The sequence below is a fragment of the Antedon bifida genome, chromosome 9 (genome assembly GCF_963402885.1).
Source record: "Antedon bifida chromosome 9, ecAntBifi1.1, whole genome shotgun sequence".
Lineage (NCBI taxonomy): Eukaryota > Metazoa > Echinodermata > Crinoidea > Comatulida > Antedonidae > Antedon > Antedon bifida.
The window spans coordinates 13,458,701-13,479,955 of record NC_136234.1 but is presented as its reverse complement, the minus strand read 5'-3'; the positions used below and the strand labels follow the sequence as shown (position 1 = coordinate 13,479,955).

General features: G+C 34.9%; 2 protein-coding genes across 2 annotated transcripts; one reads left to right on the top strand and one right to left on the bottom strand.

The window, feature by feature from the left end:
* Nucleotides 1–657: 657 nt before the first annotated feature.
* Nucleotides 658–14,202, top strand: LOC144852172 (uncharacterized). Its single transcript, XM_078709925.1, has 7 exons — nucleotides 658–935; nucleotides 3,385–3,471; nucleotides 3,968–4,084; nucleotides 4,796–4,879; nucleotides 5,077–5,715; nucleotides 10,623–10,697; nucleotides 14,129–14,202. Exons 1-5 carry the CDS (start codon nucleotides 911–913, stop codon nucleotides 5,229–5,231), a joined length of 468 nt encoding a protein of 155 aa, XP_078566051.1. The 5' UTR covers nucleotides 658–910; the 3' UTR covers nucleotides 5,232–5,715; nucleotides 10,623–10,697; nucleotides 14,129–14,202.
* Nucleotides 10,638–21,202, bottom strand: LOC144852143 (uncharacterized). Its single transcript, XM_078709882.1, has 18 exons — nucleotides 21,082–21,202; nucleotides 20,402–20,590; nucleotides 19,957–20,142; nucleotides 19,621–19,817; nucleotides 19,210–19,324; nucleotides 18,599–18,769; nucleotides 18,008–18,211; nucleotides 17,441–17,542; nucleotides 16,787–16,996; nucleotides 16,427–16,579; nucleotides 15,752–15,951; nucleotides 14,923–15,046; nucleotides 14,116–14,544; nucleotides 13,713–13,829; nucleotides 13,337–13,475; nucleotides 12,974–13,239; nucleotides 12,578–12,717; nucleotides 10,638–11,886 (listed from the first exon to the last, which is right to left on the bottom strand). The coding sequence occupies exons 2-18, from the start codon at nucleotides 20,568–20,570 to the stop codon at nucleotides 11,713–11,715; spliced, it is 3,096 nt and encodes a 1,031-aa protein (XP_078566008.1). The 5' UTR covers nucleotides 20,571–20,590; nucleotides 21,082–21,202; the 3' UTR covers nucleotides 10,638–11,712.
* Nucleotides 21,203–21,255: the final 53 nt, after the last annotated feature.

Sequence of the window (21,255 nt, the reverse complement as noted above, 5' to 3'; positions counted from 1 at the left end):
ATCTAGTCTAGTATAGTACGTTACTTTTTGTTTATCGTACACACGTATGGAAACGGAATGAGTTAGTATGAACTGTTTAAAAAAATGTACAGTATTTCATTTTATCGATTCCCCCGGTACCACGGAATACGGGCCCAGTGTGACCGTAGCTTAACTCATTTGTAAAATTAATACCACACCTTCTTTCATTAAAGTGCACCAATATTTCGATATTTACACATTATTTACTCTTTACGACACTGTTCAAATTACTATTAAGGATACCAGCGCTATAACAGTCTGATTGATTGATTAATTTATTGAAAAGGCATCGTTGTATTATTTTGTTACCGTATCTCTTTTTGTATATCCATTTATTATGTTTTTTTAAAGACAACTATTTAATAAGCAAATACAATTTTTCCCAAGACTTGTAATACATCATTTAGGCCTATAAAGTGTTGTCGAAAGTATTGCCACTGTCGAGTGACAGCGCGCAATGTTCCCCGCCACCGGTTGCGACTAGAATCATAACACGTCATCGACTGTACTCGTAATAAATTTCTACTGCGCAGCTTCGGTAGGCCTACTGCGCAGACAGTAGTCGTTAGCAAATATTGTACATGGATAGCGATCATCGTGTGTGTACTATTTGTTCGTGTGTTGATTCTTACTGCAAGTAAGGAGCCTATCGACGGTTTATCGCGGAAACTATACACAGTGTGCAACGTTCGATTTTATTTTGAGCGAAAATCAAAAGATTTTACGGCTGCATTTATTACTTGTGTGCAATGTATGTTGATAGGCCTACCATATTGAAAACTTTTTACCAGATTTAGATTAAGTCATCGGACTTGTAGGTGCTCAAACCAAAACAACGTCACGTGTTATCTACAACCAATTTTTAGCGTAATTCTTTCTTCACCACAAGATGTTTATTATTGTTCGATTTGGTGGTAAGTACACTATGCGTTTTTACTATCACTACGTTTTATTTTTAATCTCAGACATTTATTTATTATAACACTTTAACAGTGAACATAATAGTTCCGATTTTAATGGGCCGTGCTTTTACTGCACTTGGTTCAGTAAACGCCAAAATACTCAAATTTACATTACGGCAGTAAAAGTGAGCCCGTCTATAGAAATAGTTCGTATTTAGGCATATATATAATATTTGAATACATCATTTGAGCCTTAGTTACTGGACTCTATTTAAGTCCATAATAAGCCCAGTAGTGGTGGTAGTAAATCGATAATGTAAAATAAGTACGCACAATTTAAATGTAGGCGTACAATCATAAGGCCTATAATAGCACCAAAACTTTAATTATGCGTAGGACTACTATTGTACAGTAAATATTTAACCACAATTTATCATCGATTTATCATCATAAAGCCCCTTCACACTGTAAATGTTGTGACCCCTTTGACACCTGTGTTGGAACAAGTTGATAACTTCGCAGTCTTGTTGATTTTGACAAAATGCAATATCGTAATTCCTTGAATAATTCCTATACCTGATCCGATCGTTATTAGTTTTCGAATGCTATTAAAATCACACACGGTTTAATTATGCATCTTCTGATTCTGATAAACCTATGCAAATAGTATTAGTCATAATTCATTCATTCATTTTCCTTATTTCGGATAGTACATCCATATACAAGTCATACAAAAAACAAAAGAGAAACAATTTCACCAAGAAAATTAACAATAAGCAACTTCCACAAAACCAAATCCTAAAATATCAATTTGCACCAACGCTGATGTAGGTTGGATTGTGGAAGTACAGTAATTATGGTGTGAATCAGACTATTGCAACTGTCATGAATTATATTATTAAAACTATATATGGAGTTCCTCCAATATTCATAGAATGAGGGAACGTTATTCAACAACAACAACAACAACAAACATCATGCTTGCGCTATTATATCTATAGGCAATTTCAGTAGCTTAATGAAAGCCTTTAGCCTACAAATGATACGGTATATCAACAAAATTTATATTTAAAAATTAATAATCAGTCCATTTTATATTCAATTCGCAAAATAAAGTACAGTAAATAATCATTGGCTCGATATAATTGTGTTTTTCCATATTATATGGATTGAGGTTAACCAACACATTCTAAAAGATTTGATTATCGTTGCTACGCTACCGCAAATAGTGCTACCACAAGATTTCAGTAGACAAACATCACAAGTAACCACAATTACCGAAAAAACTAATATTTGATAACCAAAGTTAAATGACCATATAAAGATAGTGTCGTAAAGCCTAATTACAAATCTGCCTGTACCAAAGGCTACTAGGCCAAACTAGACGATTGCTCAAAGTAAAACAAGGCCAAGAAAACGCGTTGGTTGTTAAAAAATGTCAAAATACCTGTACCAAAGGCTAGGCCAAACTAGACGATTGCTCAAAGTAAAATAAGGCCAAGAAAACGCGTTGGTTGGTAAAAAGTGTCAAAATACCTGTACCAAAGGCTAGGCCAAACTAGACGATTGCTCAAAGTAAAATAAGGCCAAGAAAACGCGTTGGTTGGTAAAAAGTGTCAAAATACCTGTACCAAAGGCTAGGCCAAACTAGACGATTGCTCAAAGTAAAATAAGGCCAAGAAAACGCGTTGGTTGTTAACAAGTGTCAAAATACCTGTACCAAAGGCTAGGCCAAACTAGACGATTGCTCAAAGTAAAATAAGGCCAAGAAAACGCGTTGGTTGTTAAAAAGTGTCAAAATACCTGTACCAAAGGCTAGGCCAAACTAGACGATTGCTCAAAGTAAAATAAGACCAAGAAACGCGTTGGTTGTTAAAAAATGTTTATTAAATATTTCAAATTGGTAATGGGGAAGTAAGAAGAACTAATCGTGGTTCACTTTGCTCTTTCATTAAGATCAAGAACATCATGTGAGGCCCTTCCCTCAAGAAAGTTTCTCGGTGCCCTAGTTTATGTAGCCTAATTTACAGTCAGTAATACTGAGCATTAACCGCTAAACCAAGGCAATCACCCTTGCTTAAACAAATTATTCTCATGTACCTTACTGTAATCATCCGTTAAATACACGCATCCAGAGTTATGTCAAATTCAATATGTGTGCTAATTCCTAGTAATTTGTATACAACACTCGCCTCATTATCTTTATCATTCTCATTTCCATTCTTAATCGAATATTTAGATCAAAAGGTTGCCGATTAACAACTTATAATATGAATGATATCACAGGCTACACGCTAAATTTAATCATGATATGGAATTTTAGTTTTGAAACGTACGGTAATGTTTAAATCAATAGGTCTATATAGGCCTACATTTTAGTAATAGGCAGTTTAATTTACTATAGGCCTACTATCTGCAGGGTCGGAACTTTAACCATTGATTCTTTTTTTCTTTAAAACAGAAGACAAGAGTGAATTGTTTAACCCAAATTGTAAGATTCATATTCTGCTTCACAACATTAAACAAAGATGTTCCTGTCAAAACGACGGTAAGATGAAGCGCTGAAATAAACGAATCAGAGACCATGCGCAGATAACAATTATATGCTATCTCCAAGCGATAGTACCGTAACTATAAAGCTTGGTTCCCACTAGGACGTAACGCAACGCAAAATGATTTGACCAATCTCAAGAGATGGATTATTCGAACAGTCGCGTGTGATTGGTCAACTCGCTTGCGTTGCGTCTACGTCCAGTGGGAACCAAGCTTAAATGGATGGATGGGATTTCTGTCTCTATTTTGGACAAAGTTCTCTGTATGTTGGGAAGTCTTTTAAAATGAAAATCTCCTATATTGTGGACAGAAAACCCCTATAATTGACAAAAATTAAGCCCCTATAATGGACAGATTTCACCGACCTGTATTGGGTTTATCCGATTGCACCTTCAGCTATTATAGCTATAAATACACAGAATTTATGCTACATAAACACGTTATTATTTCCTTGCTTTGTCGTATTATTATTATGTCATTTTCATTATCAGATAATATCGATTTATCGGACGAAACAGGGACGGTTATACACTTACCGAAACACCCGTATGAGTATGGAAAGTCTTACTTAACCGAGAGAACCTCATTTATACTTGTCAAAATGGAAAGTAAGTACTAAACGTGTTTCCTTCTCCTAAAAAGATGGAGTTTTCCCCGAAAAATAAGTAATGTTCGAGTTGATGAACGAAGCGGCACTAAAGACATACCGTGCTTCCATTTACCTCCATTTCAGAATTTGGAGTAGTCGCACAAACTATCACAACACCAATTGGTGTATTGGCTTGCGCAGTGTTCGTTTCCCTACGGTATTGCTGCTGCGCCGTGCAATTGTTAGAAGTGTCTTTTAAAATTGCCCATAATTCTTGAAGTAACCAACGGATTATGAAACGCCAAAAACATATTGTTCGAATTAATTATGAACGTTGTAGTATGACGTTAATTCCACAAGTTCAGAGTATTTGAATTAGTGTGTCGTCTGAACTAGCAGACTGTATGCTTTGTTAAAGTGCTACTTGAGTGGTCGGAATGGTAGTATTTGTTTTATTAAAATGTTTGACTGTATAGGCCTATTTGTTTCGTAACCAACTATTATTGTAAAATAAGATTAACGTCGTTGTAGACCGGAATTAAAAGTTAACATTTCAAAATACAATAGGCCTACAAACGTGTACAAGTCTACTGTACAATTTTCTAACCATTTTATTTTTGCACCAGACAAATTTTAATTTACCACAAAAGGAATCGCGTGTAAAATATATAATATTATTACAAATTTGTCCAGTTTAGAATGATTTTTTATTTGTATGGTGTTTTTTTAGAAGAGACATTTGGAAATGGTGACGAACAACGGACAGTGTACGTTCCTGATTTACAAGATAAGAAAAATGACGCTGCGTATCTAGGTAATGATAAGTGATCCCTCCGTAATTATTACATTTATTTATTTATTTAACTTTGTTGTTTTACAAGTTTAGCTGCACTACAGCAGTACAGCTGACATGAAGAGGCCCTCACATTACATACATACATATATGTTGCTTAGGCCTATACTTTATTCTTTACAAAAAATAAGTAAACAAATCAATTGTTTTATTAACAGCTCGACTAAACCCACGACCAAAGATGAAGGCGACGCTAAAGCCAAGACGAAGTTTAGAAAAGAGCGACTCTATCTCGCCAAGATCACGCGCCGCTCCTGTACGGCGGCGTAATAGTATGTTTCGAAATTTAGCACAAGCGGCCACACGGCGATAACGTTTGTTAGGTTGGTCGCCGTAATTATAGTATCAGTCCGTCAGATATCTACAGACGTGGAAGAGATAGCATACGGGTTTTTCATCGTTCGTCAACCATCATCGCCTAAACTTCGTCTGCTACGTTATGTCCCTTTGACGTCATTTTAAGTTTGTAAATGTTTATGAGATGACACTATGCTCTAGAAAATATGTTGTGAAGTTTGTTTTATTAATTACAGCATCCTAGACTCAGTAATTTATTTTTAAAATACAGTACTACCAAATTGTACGTACGGTGTAATAAATGGCGCGTTTTTGTGTTGGGGTCGATTTGAATGCTATATCGTTCACCTGCGTTTTATTCAAATTAGATTGTAACAGGTATGCATTATTGGAAATTAATTGAATATCCGAAGTTCTAACAGAAAGACAAGAAAAAGGAAGAAAGGTATCAATAATAACGTTAGAAATACACACAGGGTAGTAACAGTTAATACGACAAGGTTAGTTATGATTTTATTTATAATACCGGTGTTTCATGTATATTAAGCTTGGATCCAATAATCAGGAAGCGTAAAAACCGGGCATGAATCCCAGATTATGCGATGATGACGAGTTAGGTCTAGTCTATGGAATCGCTGTGGATATTCATCAGAGTCTATAGCCTACGTTGAGATGACAAAAACCCAGCTTAATATAAATGCAGTGTTGCAGAAAACGTAAAAAGAGGAATGCGACAACGTCATGTACATACACAGATATTTGCGAAACCGAGCAACAATACATTTCTGAAGGCAATTAAAACCACACAGCAAACAATTCTGTGAAGCTTTTGAAATTGCCATAATGGCTGACATTAGGCCTAATACATTCTCTTTTGTATGGATACACCTTTGTGAAAGACGAGATAGTTTACTTTGGTCAATGCCGGCGAGGGTTTTTTGTTACGTAAATAATTAGTTAGAAATGTGAATAGTGTATTTTCTGAGTGACGTGACACAATGGTCGCTCGGACTTTGTAGAGAGTTTAAAAAAATAAAAAAATAATTTTAACTTGATTGAATTCATTTATCAAATTATCATACCTTGACGTTTCAGTCAAACGAATTGTCGTTGGTCCCTTCCACCATTCCCGTTCCTCCATGTCCACCACTCCCGTTCCTCCCTTCCACCATTCCCGATCCTCCCTGTCCACCATTTCCGCTCCTCCCTGTCTACCATTCCCGCTCCTCCCTGTCCACCATTCCCGCTCCTCCCTGTCCACCATTCCAACCCTTCATCTCCACCATTCCAACCCTCCTCTCGATCCGTCCATTATTCCATCCCCTCCTCACTTCGTCCATTAATCCCGCTCCTCCCATTATTCTGGATCCTCCACTATTCCAACCCTCCCTGTCCACTATTCCAACCCCTCCTCTTCACCATTCCAACCCTCCTCTCGATCCGTCCATTATTCCATCCCCTCCTCACTCAACCATTCTTCGGTCTTAACTTGAGTGTTGTTTTCTGAACTTCCACCTGTTGTTTGATACCCTGGATATGTTACTAACAGTAAATAAATCTCGTGACAATATAACAAAATGTGAGACCACATTGTCATCTAGGTGTTATTTACTTCTTGTCATATACCATCGATCTTCACATTCACCGTGTTTATTTAAAACCTATTAACAAACCAACAACAATTTAAAGTTTACCCCGGGTGTAAGGGGTAAATGAAGACGCTTGATATAGTAAACAGTGAATGTGACTAAACGTGCTGAAACAGGACAACCGATGTATTGGCCTACCGGTGGTAAATTTGAACAACTTTCCAAAGAGTTCTGTTTTTGCTTTTAAATAGGGAATATGGTTAAAAATAGGAAAACACGAATTAACAATCATTTTAATTACTTAGGAGGTCTAATTATGACATGAATGACTCGTCAGGCACTATAATCCTCAGTAAACAAATAGTAAATGCATCTCTTCCCCTCCCCTCTCTCTCAACTAACTTTAACCGCGTAATTGATTGTACGGTTTCTACTGACAATCTGAAAATCACGTCTATTCCCAGTCGGAATCATAACAATCAATAACTTGGTAAATATTGCACGGCTGCGGTGAGTCTATTTGTTGTATCAAACAACCTTATGTTGACACTAAACTTATCACAAAACAAGTCACGTTAACCCAGCAAAGACGCGACAATGTAGTGCAGTTTAATTATACGATAGTTAAAATTTCAATCAAGCGCGACATTAATGCCGGATCCGCAATTCTATTTAGAAGTAAATTAATTCAGTGAAATTGATATAGTAGAAGTCATTAATTAAATAAGATCGGATGACATAAGCCGGCCTGGCTCAGGGTAATCGTACCTCCAAACCAATATGAATTCATTACAGTCAAGATATCTTTAAAGCGAGTTAAAATGCGTGTTTAAAGGTATAATGTTACGGTAGATCCCTGACGAATAATACTAATCGTAGGCCTACATAGTTTGATGGTGGTTCGTTCAGTAGGAATAGGCATACAATATACATAAAAACTCGCATAAAATAAATCGAATCTTTACCCATGCAGAAAAACAAAATTGATGATTGACTTGAATGATATTTTATCTAAAGTATAGTAGGCTCAGAAGCGCATACGTATAGTTTAATTGGTAGGGCTACTCTACAATGTCCCACTAATGTTTTTTCTTCATTTCATAACATTTATTTACAAACTCTGACAACAAAGAAGAAAATACAAATATGTAAACAAAATTAAAAAATATATAAGGTCAGAGAATGAAGGCAGGCGGCCCGGAAGATGAAGAAAAACATCTTGTGATGGGCGAGCTTTAAAAAATAGACAGTATGGACAGTATGTCGGATCCTAGTCCAAAATTACAATAATTCGTCAAACTTTACCCATGAACTAATGATGTATATATATATACAGTACATTATTTTTCTTCTTTATCCAACCCTCGGACTAACTACATACAGAATAGTCGATTGAGTGATGTAGGCCTACACACAGACTACAACGCATTATTTATGTTTGCACACGTTTAATTTTGTTCTCGATAAATTTAAAAAAAATGTAATTATCATCATACTCATAGTAGGCCTATATTTTTACAAATTCATGAATAACTATTCATTCAAATTCATTACAAGATTATGGTCTAATATGATTGGTTTATCCAATTCACGTCGAGCGCAACCAACAAAAATAATTATCATTTTCAAGGCTTATTTTACAAATTCCTGAATAACCATCGTCAAATTAGTTACTATATTATAATAATGACTGATTTATCCAATTCACGTCGAACATTACATGTTGATATGCTGCTTGAACAATTTTAGTTAACAATCAAAATACCTCTATCCCTCATGTATCCATTTATTTTTATTTATACAAATAATTATATTGTTCCTTCACAGTTTTAAATAATAGTATTGTTTTCAATATTATCAACAAGGTATGTTCAGATATAAACATGCAATCCAACTGCACGCACTAGAAATAATATATACAATATTATTTACTATCTAAAAAGACTTGATTAGTAAGAACGTGACGATAAGATTTTATTGTTCTTATTTATTATGACGTCATTTTTTTGAATTTTGAAAAAAATGTGTTTTCTTTTCTAATTTCTGTAAGAAAAATGTACGTTTATCTATTTATCGTCGATTGTTATCGTCCTAGTGTGTAGCAGCCTTTGCTCTAATCTGCTCCAATATGAAACATGCATACAGAATATAAATACTATAAAGAAGAAAATGTACATTACAAAATAAAAACAACTACGATCAGGTACATGAATTTAGATTGTTCACATGTAATGCACATTGAATTTCATGTTATACATAGATCAAACATAAAAATACCGTTCATACTACTTAATTTCTTGGATTTTAAACTAATTTGGGTTTAAAATAAAATATTTAACAAATAATTATAATTGTTTATGAAAACAAAACTAATGAAAGTTATCAACTTAAAACGAACAGAAATGTTAATTAATTAATAATTGATGTTCTTTTTTCCTAATTTGATAAAAAATAAACAAAAAATTAAAAAATATAATTGGATCAATAAGAACATCACACATAAATATAATTGCTACAATTATGATCAGTATATATTTGCAACATTTTGATTTTATAGAATTTGTTTGACGATTATAATGATTTATCGTATTATATTACAATCTAGTAAATAACTAATAAATGAAAGACATTTTTTTAAAACAAACTTAATTGAGGTAGGGATACAATACAAACAATGACACTCAGTCACATAAGAAATAATATTTACAAGAAAATGTTTACTTATTTACTTTTCTATATTAAAACAATTACATTTTTTCATAATTGTAACTTTTTATTAATTACAGATAGTAAAATATTGAATTAATAAAATATTTAATTTAACTAGTAATATTATTACTAATTATATAATGAAATTGAAATATAGTCCATGAACCCTCCCCGGCCTAAAAATTACTAATATAGCATTTAAAAAATATATTTCTAATGATATTCTTGTTGGGGAATGTTATAGTATTAATTAATGTGCTAGAAAGATCCTAGTAACACTCAATGGGTGTGTCCTGCCAAAAATGGTGTCTATGGCCATGTATATTAATTCTAGACCCACTCTCTCTTAGTACTGTAATTTCTAAACTCCCATAATAACAAATTAGTGATCACATTAAGAAATAAATCACATTTGAACATTATAAATAGATATAATATAATAATGATGATCAATAAAAACAAGATACAACTACTTTCAAAATAATATTTGATAATACAAGTCATAAATTCTATGTTGCAATTTTCTCACTATTTGGACTTTGTTTTCCTATGTCTACACTACTGTCTGAAAGTAGGCTAAAGTGTTGCCGTAAGTAGTCTATTCAAGTCAATTAACTATACTCAAAATTAATTCAATTTAGCAGCTGATACAAATTCATATTCGATATTTGTAATTATGGTGCATGAATATAGAACTCATTACTGCATTTTGTTATATTTTATGAACATTGTTTGGGAAATCTGTTTACATTTATGGTAGTATGAATGATGAGGATTTGATTGACCAAATTTACTCATAACATTGAACTTTAAAGAAAAAAATGTGTTATGATTGATATTTTCATTAAATTAAATATTATATACAAGTGTAATACCAGACTCTCTGAAAACCAGAAATTCTCCCAAAACCAGACTTTTTTGAGGTTCATAAGGTCCAAAATTCATTTTTACCATTAAAAACACATTCTGAATACCAGACTTTCTGGAAAATCAGAGATATTAGACCAGCCCAAAGGTGTCCGGTATTGGGAAAGTTGACTGTACAGGAGTCCCTGCCTTGTTTGCATCACATCACTGTCGCTTTAGTTGACTCTCTATTTCTTTAATAGTAATTCTATGGTAGACTGCACATAGAGTAATGTGTTTTTATGAAATGATGACCAAGATTCATTTTACATGTTGTGGTTAGTATTCTCTTTCCCTTGTTTTTGCAATTTCATAATTAATGAAGATTAAATGAACTAAAAATCATTTATGTATAGAGTATAATCTATTCATGATAGTGTCTTTATGATCACAATTTATTACTGCATTGCAAAATCTATTTTGAGACTTCTTTTGGAAGAACTACTGTTTAAAGTAAGAAAGATAGCAGTGATCATAAGGTAAATAAATAGTAAATAAATATATACAGAAATTACACACATCTATTTCTTTACATTTTCAGTTCATATAATATACTAAAATACACAGTGTATCCGATTTATTCGTTCTACCGCAGTCTATTAAATGGCTCTATTGCACATCCAGCTTTTTCTAAACATTTTGCGAATTTTGTGCAGCAAATAAAGAATGAATGGAAAGAATATTGCATTAGTTGAAAGATCAACTATCCTATTTCCCTCGTTGAATAGTACAGTCAATCTTTCAACTTATGAAAATATTCTCCTCATTCAAGTCATAAACATTAATTATTTGTATTTTATTTCTGAATTATGCAATGATAATCAAGTCATATTATATAACACCTAAATAAATTCCTGTCATTTTATTGGATGATTGTGGGTCACATCGTTTAATAGTACTTTTTGCTGTGGAAATAGATTTTCATGTTTCACTTCATGAAATTATTTGTACCATTCCACTCATAAATATCCATTATTTGTATACTAATCAATGCTAAAAAAAAATGCTACACTATTATCTTGATTCAACCACATTGCAAAATGTTAGTAATCCTTAAGACCAATTTACACAGGCGAGCGGTAACGGTAATAAAAATATAGAATCTATGTTATTCCTTATGACCATTTACACAAAGCGCGGAACGGACGGGCTATTTCCACTCAGAAAAGATACAGATTCTACGTGGGACAAGCTATGCAGTTTTCCGCTTACTGTTACCGCTCTTTTTGCAAACAATTTTTAAATTGTCAGGATACGGAACTTAACACAAGGTGGAAGATTGTGGTACAGACATCACAATATACAACATGCCTTTGATTTTGGTTTTCCTTGCCTTCTTTCATATGCAATTGGTGGTTCATCCATTGCCTTTGAATTTCCAAACGAATTGTTCATTCGATCTGCTTCTTCTACTGCTCGTTTAAAGGCTTGAGGGTCGCTGGGTTTGTTTTCAGTTTCATCGCCCGTCTAGAATTAAAAGTAAACTTTCAATAACCTATTAACATCAGAGTGTAATGTATATCGAACTAACATGTGCGAGGCATGGGTTGAATGCTTGTCTGTGCCATGATATTGCTTGTATCCTTAGGCAAGACTTTACTCTCATTGCCTCACCTTTTGGATGGGATATAAAGCCATTGGTGCTGTGAACATACATTGCACATGTGCACGATAAACAACCGGTACACCTGAAAAAAAGTAAGGGATCGTCTCCTGGAGTGGTGTCATGGTCTTGGACTCAATCTGGGAGAACAATCTTGTACTGAAGAGGTCAACCAGTATGCCTTGTTACTTAACCAGTATTTCTGTGAATGTCACGCATCACCTGTAGCCAGGGAGATTTGTAGGGTTAAAAAAAAAGGAACCCCCCTGTAAAAATCATGGCTACATGCTTGTGCATTACTTGATTCTACAAAAGTAGAAAGGTGTTCAAATCATTGTACATTTCAGAAATACGCAGTACAGCAATTAGCGTTGAAAGTAAGCAACACAGCATAATGATCACAAATGTCATATCTAAACCAATCAGCATTTCTCATTGAAAGTAATCAACACAGCATAATGACCACATGATCATGTCTACAGATCTAAACCAATCAGCAGGTCAATACACGTACTAATACTTTATGCACTATGACCCATGTTGCCAGTTACTCACCTGTGCATCTGTGTAAAATATCTTTGCTGCTTCTCCCTCCTTAACAACTATCTCTTGCCCATTGAACCCCTTGCCGTTAAGATTTTCAGCTAATTTACCAATTTGTTCAATACTCCACTCATAATGCTCTTCTGAAATATCTGTAAAGTAAAAAAAGAAAATGTGAAATTCATTACGGTTCCTTTTCATCTCTCTTGACCAAGTTCTTCAATCTGCTACTGTATTTTTCAGAATTATTCTTCTGAAACATTAAAGAGCATAGTTCTCTACATTTTGCTTAGCTTTTGAATGCTTTATTTATTTCATTTAATTGAAAGGACTCGTTTCTTTTACCTTCTGGTTTCCACATTGAGACGATTGCCAGAAATAATAACATCAAAATTTTAATTATCTTACCAATCTTATGAGCTGTCAACTGCTTTAAACGATTGCCAACATCGCCCTCTGGCGGCCAAGCTATGTTGTTAAGACAAACAGGAATAACCGGTTTACCGCCCTCTTTAGCTTGTTGAAGTAGAAACGAAGCCGACGGTGATTTGATAATCTCTGGACCGAGACATAAAACGACACAATTTGAGGACTGCAACGCTTCTGTAATATTTAAATGTTTGGTCGCAACAGATTTTTCAAGCATGGATGTTTGGAATCCTAGAGTATCCAATCTGAGAGAAATGTAAAACAAAATTGTTTATGTCACAGATTCTGGAAATCAGAAACGTTATATCCTAAAATAAAACATGTTAGCAATAGCAGCCTCACCCTGCTTGTATGTGCGTTGTTTCTGTGTAACGAGGTTCATCACAATGTACATATACATGAACTTTATTTAAAAGATTCTCAGGTCGGGTCACTGATTCTGCTACCCTTCGTCTTCTGTCATCATTTGTCAATTTGGGTTCTGAAAATATAATAACATTTATATTTATAACGTAAAGCTCTGTCTAAACTTTCAAAATAGTTTGAAAAAACTTTGATGTGCCCAAATATGGTAGTGATATGACATCATCATGTCCATATATGGGCACATCACATTTTTTTATCACATAAAGTTTGATAGTGTAGACAGAGCTTTAGGACAGTAGGATCATGGAGGCGGAGGAATTTGTAAAATGCGCAAGAAAAAAGTAGTCCCTACCTTGTGATTTCTTAATAGCCATAAGTTGCTCAGTCCACGATATTAATTCAGTTGACCAATCAGATGAAAGCTGGTCTACAGGTGGTTCACTCATGTGATTTATTGTCACTTTGTCACCTGTAAATTTATGTAAAGTTATGATTATCATCCTAAAGGTAGGTTGATTAAATTAAACTGAGGTTTTTTAGATGTTGAACAAGATTGAGGTGCCTTAAGAAATTGATGATGATGTTCATGCATATTCATGAATGCATAAATAATGATGTTCATGCATATTCATGATGCATAAATAATGATGATGTTCATGTATATCCATGATGGTATAAATAGTGATGATGCTCATGCATATTCATGAATGCATAAATAATGATATTCTGAATCTTATTTAATATTTTATATTCACCTTTTTTATATAGCGTAACAGAAGGATAGAACCCTCCTGCAGGCTGAATTACTGGTTTATGAAACACAACACGGCCATTGATACAACAATAAACCATCACAGCCTGTTCAGCCCGATCGTCTGCTGCTTTTATTGCACCTGAATACAACACCCCAAACCCTATCGTGTCCCCGACCTTAACATACGACTGCAACTCGGTCATCATATCTTTGTTTGATTCTTTTGTAAGCAGTTCTACATCATTTCGCCAGTAGAAGGATTTCTTTCGGAAGCCTAAACGTACGTATCGCGATTCTTTGTCGTGTGCGAGGTGTTTGTGAATGCGATTGGACATGTCGTTAGTCAGAGCTACAGCTGGAGCTTTGCTTAGCTCTTGATCAAACGATGGAAGAGCACCACTGTCAACTTTGACCTCAAAATATTTCCAATCTAGATTTAATAAAGAAAATGTTCTAAAATTAATATCTACTGTTATATTTAAAAATAGTAGCGTATCTGAAATATTCACCATACTCTAGATTCTGTCAGGGCTGCAGTCAGCATGAGGCCCTCGCCTCGTCTGAAATTTTCTATTGTCATTGCCCTCATTACTTCACTTTGGCCTTCTGTAGGTTATACAATCTAGCTTTACATTTCCCATTTTTATTTTTTTATTAATGTTATTTTTATTAATTGTCAACTGTTCAATGTATTGTATTGTTGAGTTCCTTAGTGTTCAGAATGACAATATGCAATTACATAGGACATATGGATTGTGAAACATACATGTATATGGATGCAAGGCTATGTACAATATGAATACTTTACCTTTTGATAGTGGTATAGGAGATCTTAAAACCAAAGGTTTTAACTTTCTTGTTTTATTCTCAACAAATATTGAAGAACCATTGATAGACAACTTTGGTGACATCACCCAGTTTGAAAGGCTTGCCTACAAAAGAAGAGGGTAAATTATAAATGACATCTGTGTCCGTATCCACCAATCATACTTACAGTATGTGAGATATTACTTCAAGGTATTGTCAACAAATATTTAAGAATTTCCGTCTAGTGGTATCAAGGAAATCTAACAACAGGATGCTGAGCTTTGGAGATCAAAGAGTTTATTTGTGGTTGCAACATGGTCACAGTTCCACGTCCTTTGACAGACACCGCGCGTAGTGGAGAATATGTACATAGTACAGTACTGATGGTATTTGTCGCAGCCAGACATAAGATTAAAGGACGAGTTCCTATCTTGGCAAGGTGAGCTCAGTGTCCTGTTGTTAGATTGCCTTGGTGGTACTGTATTAGATAGGAGAATTTTCAGTGAAATGTTACCCTTAGCCAAAGTATGATTTGTGAACACAGTCAATAAAATTATTCCCTCCCTCGTCATCTAGAAATATGCAGGATAAGGATTGTCATACTTTAAATATGTACAAAGAAAAAAAAAAAGAACATTTTTAGATTTAAAATTACAATCTATTTGTCTAATCTATAATGTTAACCTTTGATATCTAACTTCTTTATGTAAATTTAAAATAGATACCAGGCTATGTGATCTGGAGGTTGTGGGTTCGAATCCCACTCAGGACTTTTACTTGCAAATTGTTCTCAATGTACTGAGTAGAGCAAACATCTGACCAATGCTTACCTGATCAAAAGAAGGGATATTTGGTTTATTTTCCGGCCATACCACTTTAACCGTACTTTGTTCACCACGGAATCCAAGACATGGATAAAGGTCAGTTTCTGTGCCACTTATGATTGCTTTTCCAACAAGCTGACCATTGTTAGTAAATCGTAGAACTTGTTTACTACTGAAGTATTCAACGCAACATCCAATTATGTCACCTGTAATGAGTAATAGTAATTTCATGAATGTTAAACTCTGTCTACACAATCAACAAACTGTGACGTTCCCATATATGGACATGATGACGTTACACCACAAATTTGTTGTCAAACTACAGTACTACTACAACTACAGTAGTGTAGACAGAGCTTTAAACAAAGTTTTAGTTATGGAATACAACTACTACTGAGCTTGCAAGAAATGTTTTGCACTCCAGACTTCAATACATTTCCCACTGTATGGCCCCTATTCAGCATATACGGTATGGACAATTTTTCTTGTACTCTTTTCTCAGTTATTCCAATTTAAGATATTATATTTAATTTTTCCAATCCTCTTGGGGGCTATTGTTATTAGCTAGGCCACATAAGTTAGGCCTATTTACCATCACTTCCACTGCTAGTCTCTAGTTAAATACTGAATACAGCACTCCAGAAAAAAGGAGTCAGATCCTTTGTTTTAAATGAATTTTACCTGTAGAATATTTCATAGCTTTAGAGCTTCCTACTCCATTTTGTACAATTTGTCCTTCAGAATAGTAGCCAGCAGTTCCTGTCAATTTGCCCGGCATTGAACCAACTGATTGCCTGCTTCTGCTAACACCCATACTGATGATACTTTTTTCCCCTAAAAAGAAATAACATTGTATTTGATACATTTACTAGAAGATTGGGAATAAGTTAATACTTTTGAAATAATTATACAAGAAACCCCTTTAAATTTGAGAAGAAACCTCTAAATTCAAAAAGTGTTTAGTTACATTGTTATGTAGGAATCGAACCCAGAACTTTGGGTAGGCAAGCAATGTTTAAACATTGTTTCACACAAACCCACCTGCATCAGTAATTTCAATTGTAAAACTAGGTTCCTCTGGGGTCAACGTCCTTTGTAACTGAATTAATTTCCCGCTTACAACATTAGCCACGGGTCTAATTGTACTTGAATCTTGACCAGTTGGTGGTCCAATTTGTTCATGATAGCGGAACAGGCCTGTCGTTTCACCTTCTTCATGAGTCACATCGTGAGGTCTAGGCATTTCGAGAACTGTGAATGGAAAATAAACCCTCAATAATACACAAAAATAAAAATACTTCATGTTATAGCATGCTACAGTGCTACCCTTGTACCACAGTGCTACTATCATGCTATAGCACTTCCATCATGCAACAATCCATTATGCCACAGTGCTACCATAATGTGATAGCACCACCATCATGCAATAGCACTACATCATGCTACAGTGCTACAGTACCATCATGCTGTAGCATTACCCTCATGCCACATGGCTGCCATCATGCTATAAGCACTACCATAATGTGATAGCACCACCATCATGCTGTAGCATTACCCTCATGCCACATGGCTGCCACCACACTATAAGCACTACCATTATGTGATAGCACTACCTCATGCCACAGTACTACCATCACGCTATATCACCACCAACATGCTATTTTACTTGCTGTACATGCCTGACCAATGACCTACCCATAAATGTTAATGGTTTTGGTTTCATTGCCTCTTTTATCCATGCCTCCTCTTCTGGTATATCTGGTGATGTTGCCTTCATATTTACTCGCACCACAGACTCTGTAAAAGCATAAAACAAAGATGTATGGTATGAGAAACTTCAATATCTGGAAAATATTAACACTTTTAGATAACAATGAGGTGTTATACTTAATTTTTCACCAAAAGGTGACCATAGAATAGTTCATTAGCCTTACTCCATTGCAAGACTCAAAGTGGCTCTTACTCCATTGCAAGACTCAGAGTTGCTCTTACTCCATTGCAAAACTCGGAATTGCTCTTACTCCATTGCAAGACTCGGAATTGCTCTTACTCCATTGCAAGACTCAGAGTGGCTCTTACTCCATTGCAAGACCCGGAGTGGCTCTTACTCCATTGCAAGATTCAAAGTGGCTCTTACTCCACTGCAAGACTCAGAATGGCTTTTATTGATCCAATGACAAAAGTACCTGAATAAAATAATTATAGTAAACAGCAATGATGACATCACAATATAGATAAACATGATATAAATGTTTTAAATACCTGGAGCAGCTAATCCAATAGTTGGATAGAATCCACCAGAAGGCTGATCAATGCATTGATGAAATAGTACCTCCCCATTGCGAGTAAAGTACACAACCACTGGCTGCTCTAAACGTCTTCCAGTGATGTTCTTGTCGGCAAATAGCAAGCCTAATCCGATGACATCACCTTGTTTACATTTCGCTTCATTCCCAAGTGTTTGAACTACAAGGAGAAAATATTTTTTATTACATAATATTGTTGGTTGTTATCCTGGTCTCCAGTGAGAATGATACGCTGAATATGTCTGGTTTTCCAGAAAGTCTGGTATTCGGAATGTGCTTTTAATGGTAAAATTGAAAGTCTGGTTTTGGGAGAGTTTCCAGTTTTCAGAGATTGGGAGAGTTGACTGTAATGATCAAATTAGTTTGACAAAAAAAGTTTGATGTTCCCAAAAATGGTAGTGATATGACATCATCATGTCCAAATAGTTTATCCATCCGAGCCTTATTCGCTGTTGGATGCGTATGAAATAAAAAAATATAACCTGTTTAATGGCGCCTCTAACCATGGGTCAACCTTTTTGACGATTCCCGTTTCTTTTGTGCTTACCTTTAAACATTGTTTCACACATAATTGCACCATCTACGGCGCTATATCCGATAGCACCAGTTGTAGTTCCTGGCAACTCGTCCTCTTCAATGTAAGCAGATGTTAGGCCTATCACAGGTCCAAGCTTAACACCTTCTCCCATGTTACATAGTGTAATCTCATAGTAGGTATCTGTAGTAAAAAAAAAGTAGAATTAGTATTTGATAAAATACCAAAATGAGGGAAAACGAGTTAAGCAATATACATATATATTAGATCCCCTCTTTGGGACATTTTCTTGTGCAATGAAAAGTCAATATCTATTTCACTATGGCAAACCTCTATTTAGGCGACACCTATTCCTGTAGAAGAATTTTCGATTCTTGACGTCATTGGAATGAAATGTGCATTTGGTGAATTTATTTATAATAGCGCCTAATGTTGTGAAACCTCTAAGCCCAGTCATTTTTTTGGATCAAACACATATGGAAACATACTCCCATAATGCAGCTAGTAATCAGCGCAAAGTTGTGTTTTGATTGGCACTGTTGAGTATAGAGGAAGTTATATCAGCACATCGTGAAAGCAAAGGTTTGAATTTTGTGGTAACCAAACGTAAAATGCAATGTTACCTTCTACAAATGGGCATGGGGACTGGAGAGCAGCAGGTCCAGAGGCAGACTTCATGTGGAATGTATCATCATCTACACTCACAAAATCAGGCATTGACCACTGGGAAAGATTTTCCTGAAAAAATTGAGAAAAAAAGCATTATATTTTGTAATGTATATATACAAATTTGTAACACAATTTGATTGATAATGGCCTAAAATAAAATTTGCTTTGAGTCAATAGGTGTATTTGACTGGTCGTTAAGAGTCCAAAGTGCTACTGAAAGTCACCTCAAAACAGATCAATCGAATACTCCTAATGAAACAACCTATTATTAGTGATAAGGGTGTGTGGTAGATATATAATAACTATTGCATAATTGAACAATATCATGATTCAATATTTCATTTTTATATGTGGACATTGCTTACACAATCAAACTGAGGTATGGCTGCTAAATCAGAAGACCATGTGACACCGAGTTCTGCCGACCCCCACCAGACGTTGATCGTTGGTAGTAAAATCTCCTTTTTCATCCACTGTCGAAAAACAACTTCTTCATTTTTCAAAAACGAAACTAATGCTCGCTTGTTGTCAAGATAGTCCAACAACAAAGCCACATTGTCCCCTAAAATAAAGCAAAGATGAATATAATGATATGAATGAAATAATAATGATACCATGTTAAAATTGATGTCATCTTATATAAACTGTAGGCCTATGTCGTATTAACTGGACACTGTTGATATGGGTTCTGTCTTTTTCACCTTTTTTGTAAGTGGGAGCCATTTCTGATACACTAGATCTCGCTGGATTTGCTATACTGCCATCATCGCTAAAATATGCCATGGAAAACTTCTTCTTTATCGTTTGAGGTGTTTCTTCGTCATCTTTATCGTCTGTATCTAGGTACGTCTCGCTGCCGATTCCAAGAGCAACAGTGGCATCTTTTGCTGAAAATAATGAATACAATTTTTTAAATTATATAAAAAAATCATGCATTCTATTTAACCACTACGACCAGCACATTATCCATCAATCATTTTTTAAAGCTAAAATATCATGTGCAAGGTTTTACAGTAGGCAGTGGTGTTGTTTTGATCATAAGAAAAATCCTGGTACTGGGGCTGAATTTGAACCTATGACATTGGAATGTAAGGAAGCATTTCAACCACTAACACAGTACCACTACTATGATAATAATACTGATACCTAATTCAACAATTGTCACCATAAAATATGGCTTTTCTTCTGACAGGCATTCTGTGGTAGACTGGGCATAAACCCAATGCTGGGATTTGTCTGAAAGATCAGGAACGATGACAACATCACCATCTCCCTCTCCTTGTTGGATATCCTCCGAGTAGTGAAAACCGTCCATTGATGCGCATTAATAATTTACTGAAAAAAATCAATAAATTGTCACATTTATTCATTTGAGTATTTTTAAACCTAATTTCTTGGTTGAACATGCATTTTATTATTTTTCTATCAGCATGGTGGATGTCGTACGTCTAGTGTAAAGGAAGATTTATATCGGCATATCATAGTCATTCGTGAAAACAAACAGGGAGGAGGCATTTTAGACGCACAGCAGTTGAATTTTGATTGATATGTCATTATTATTGCGGTAGTCAAGATTTAGTTTATAAGCAGTTTAAAAACTATAAATTACATTAACCTCATCCAGTAGGCCACTAAAAGACAAAGCTCTGTGTTTAAAAAAATGTATGCCTAGCCTGGCCTACAGACTATATATCTATTCACAGTACTATCTATTACTAGTAGTATAAGAACTGGTGCCCTTCTAACTAAAAACTAGCTGGCCTAGGCCTAGCTACCTAGCCTACTAGCTCATCACTTGATATTCGAATTCGACTATAAATTATTACATTTTGTATTTTCGACAAGTGGAATATATTTACATACGTATCACAGGAATTTTGATTTTATTTTAGGCAAAAACAACACCTGAATCTGAGCTATCCATTGCCTGTTTATAATGAGTTTGGGATGTTGCTAAGTATAACCAACTTTGACCTTTAAATTAGCATAATAAAGCATGT

What these genes read in the sequence shown, in the direction of transcription:
- LOC144852172 (XM_078709925.1), top strand. Translation starts at nt 911, where the DNA reads ATGTTTATTATTGTTCGATTTGGTG. An exon ending in TATTATTGTTCGATTTGGTG is followed by an intron (nt 936 to 3,384) that starts GTAAGTACACTA and finishes TCTTTAAAACAG; the next exon opens with AAGACAAGAGTGAATTGTTT. An exon ending in AAATGACGCTGCGTATCTAG is followed by an intron (nt 4,880 to 5,076) that starts GTAATGATAAGT and finishes TTTTATTAACAG; the next exon opens with CTCGACTAAACCCACGACCA.
- LOC144852143 (XM_078709882.1), bottom strand. Translation starts at nt 20,570, where the DNA reads ATGGACGGTTTTCACTACTCGGAGGATATCCAACAAGGAGAGGGAGAT. An exon ending in TATTGGATTAGCTGCTCCAG is followed by an intron (nt 17,543 to 18,007) that starts GTATTTAAAACA and finishes ATGCTTTTACAG; the next exon opens with AGTCTGTGGTGCGAGTAAAT. An exon ending in GTTGACAGCTCATAAGATTG is followed by an intron (nt 12,718 to 12,973) that starts GTAAGATAATTA and finishes TTTACTTTACAG; the next exon opens with ATATTTCAGAAGAGCATTAT.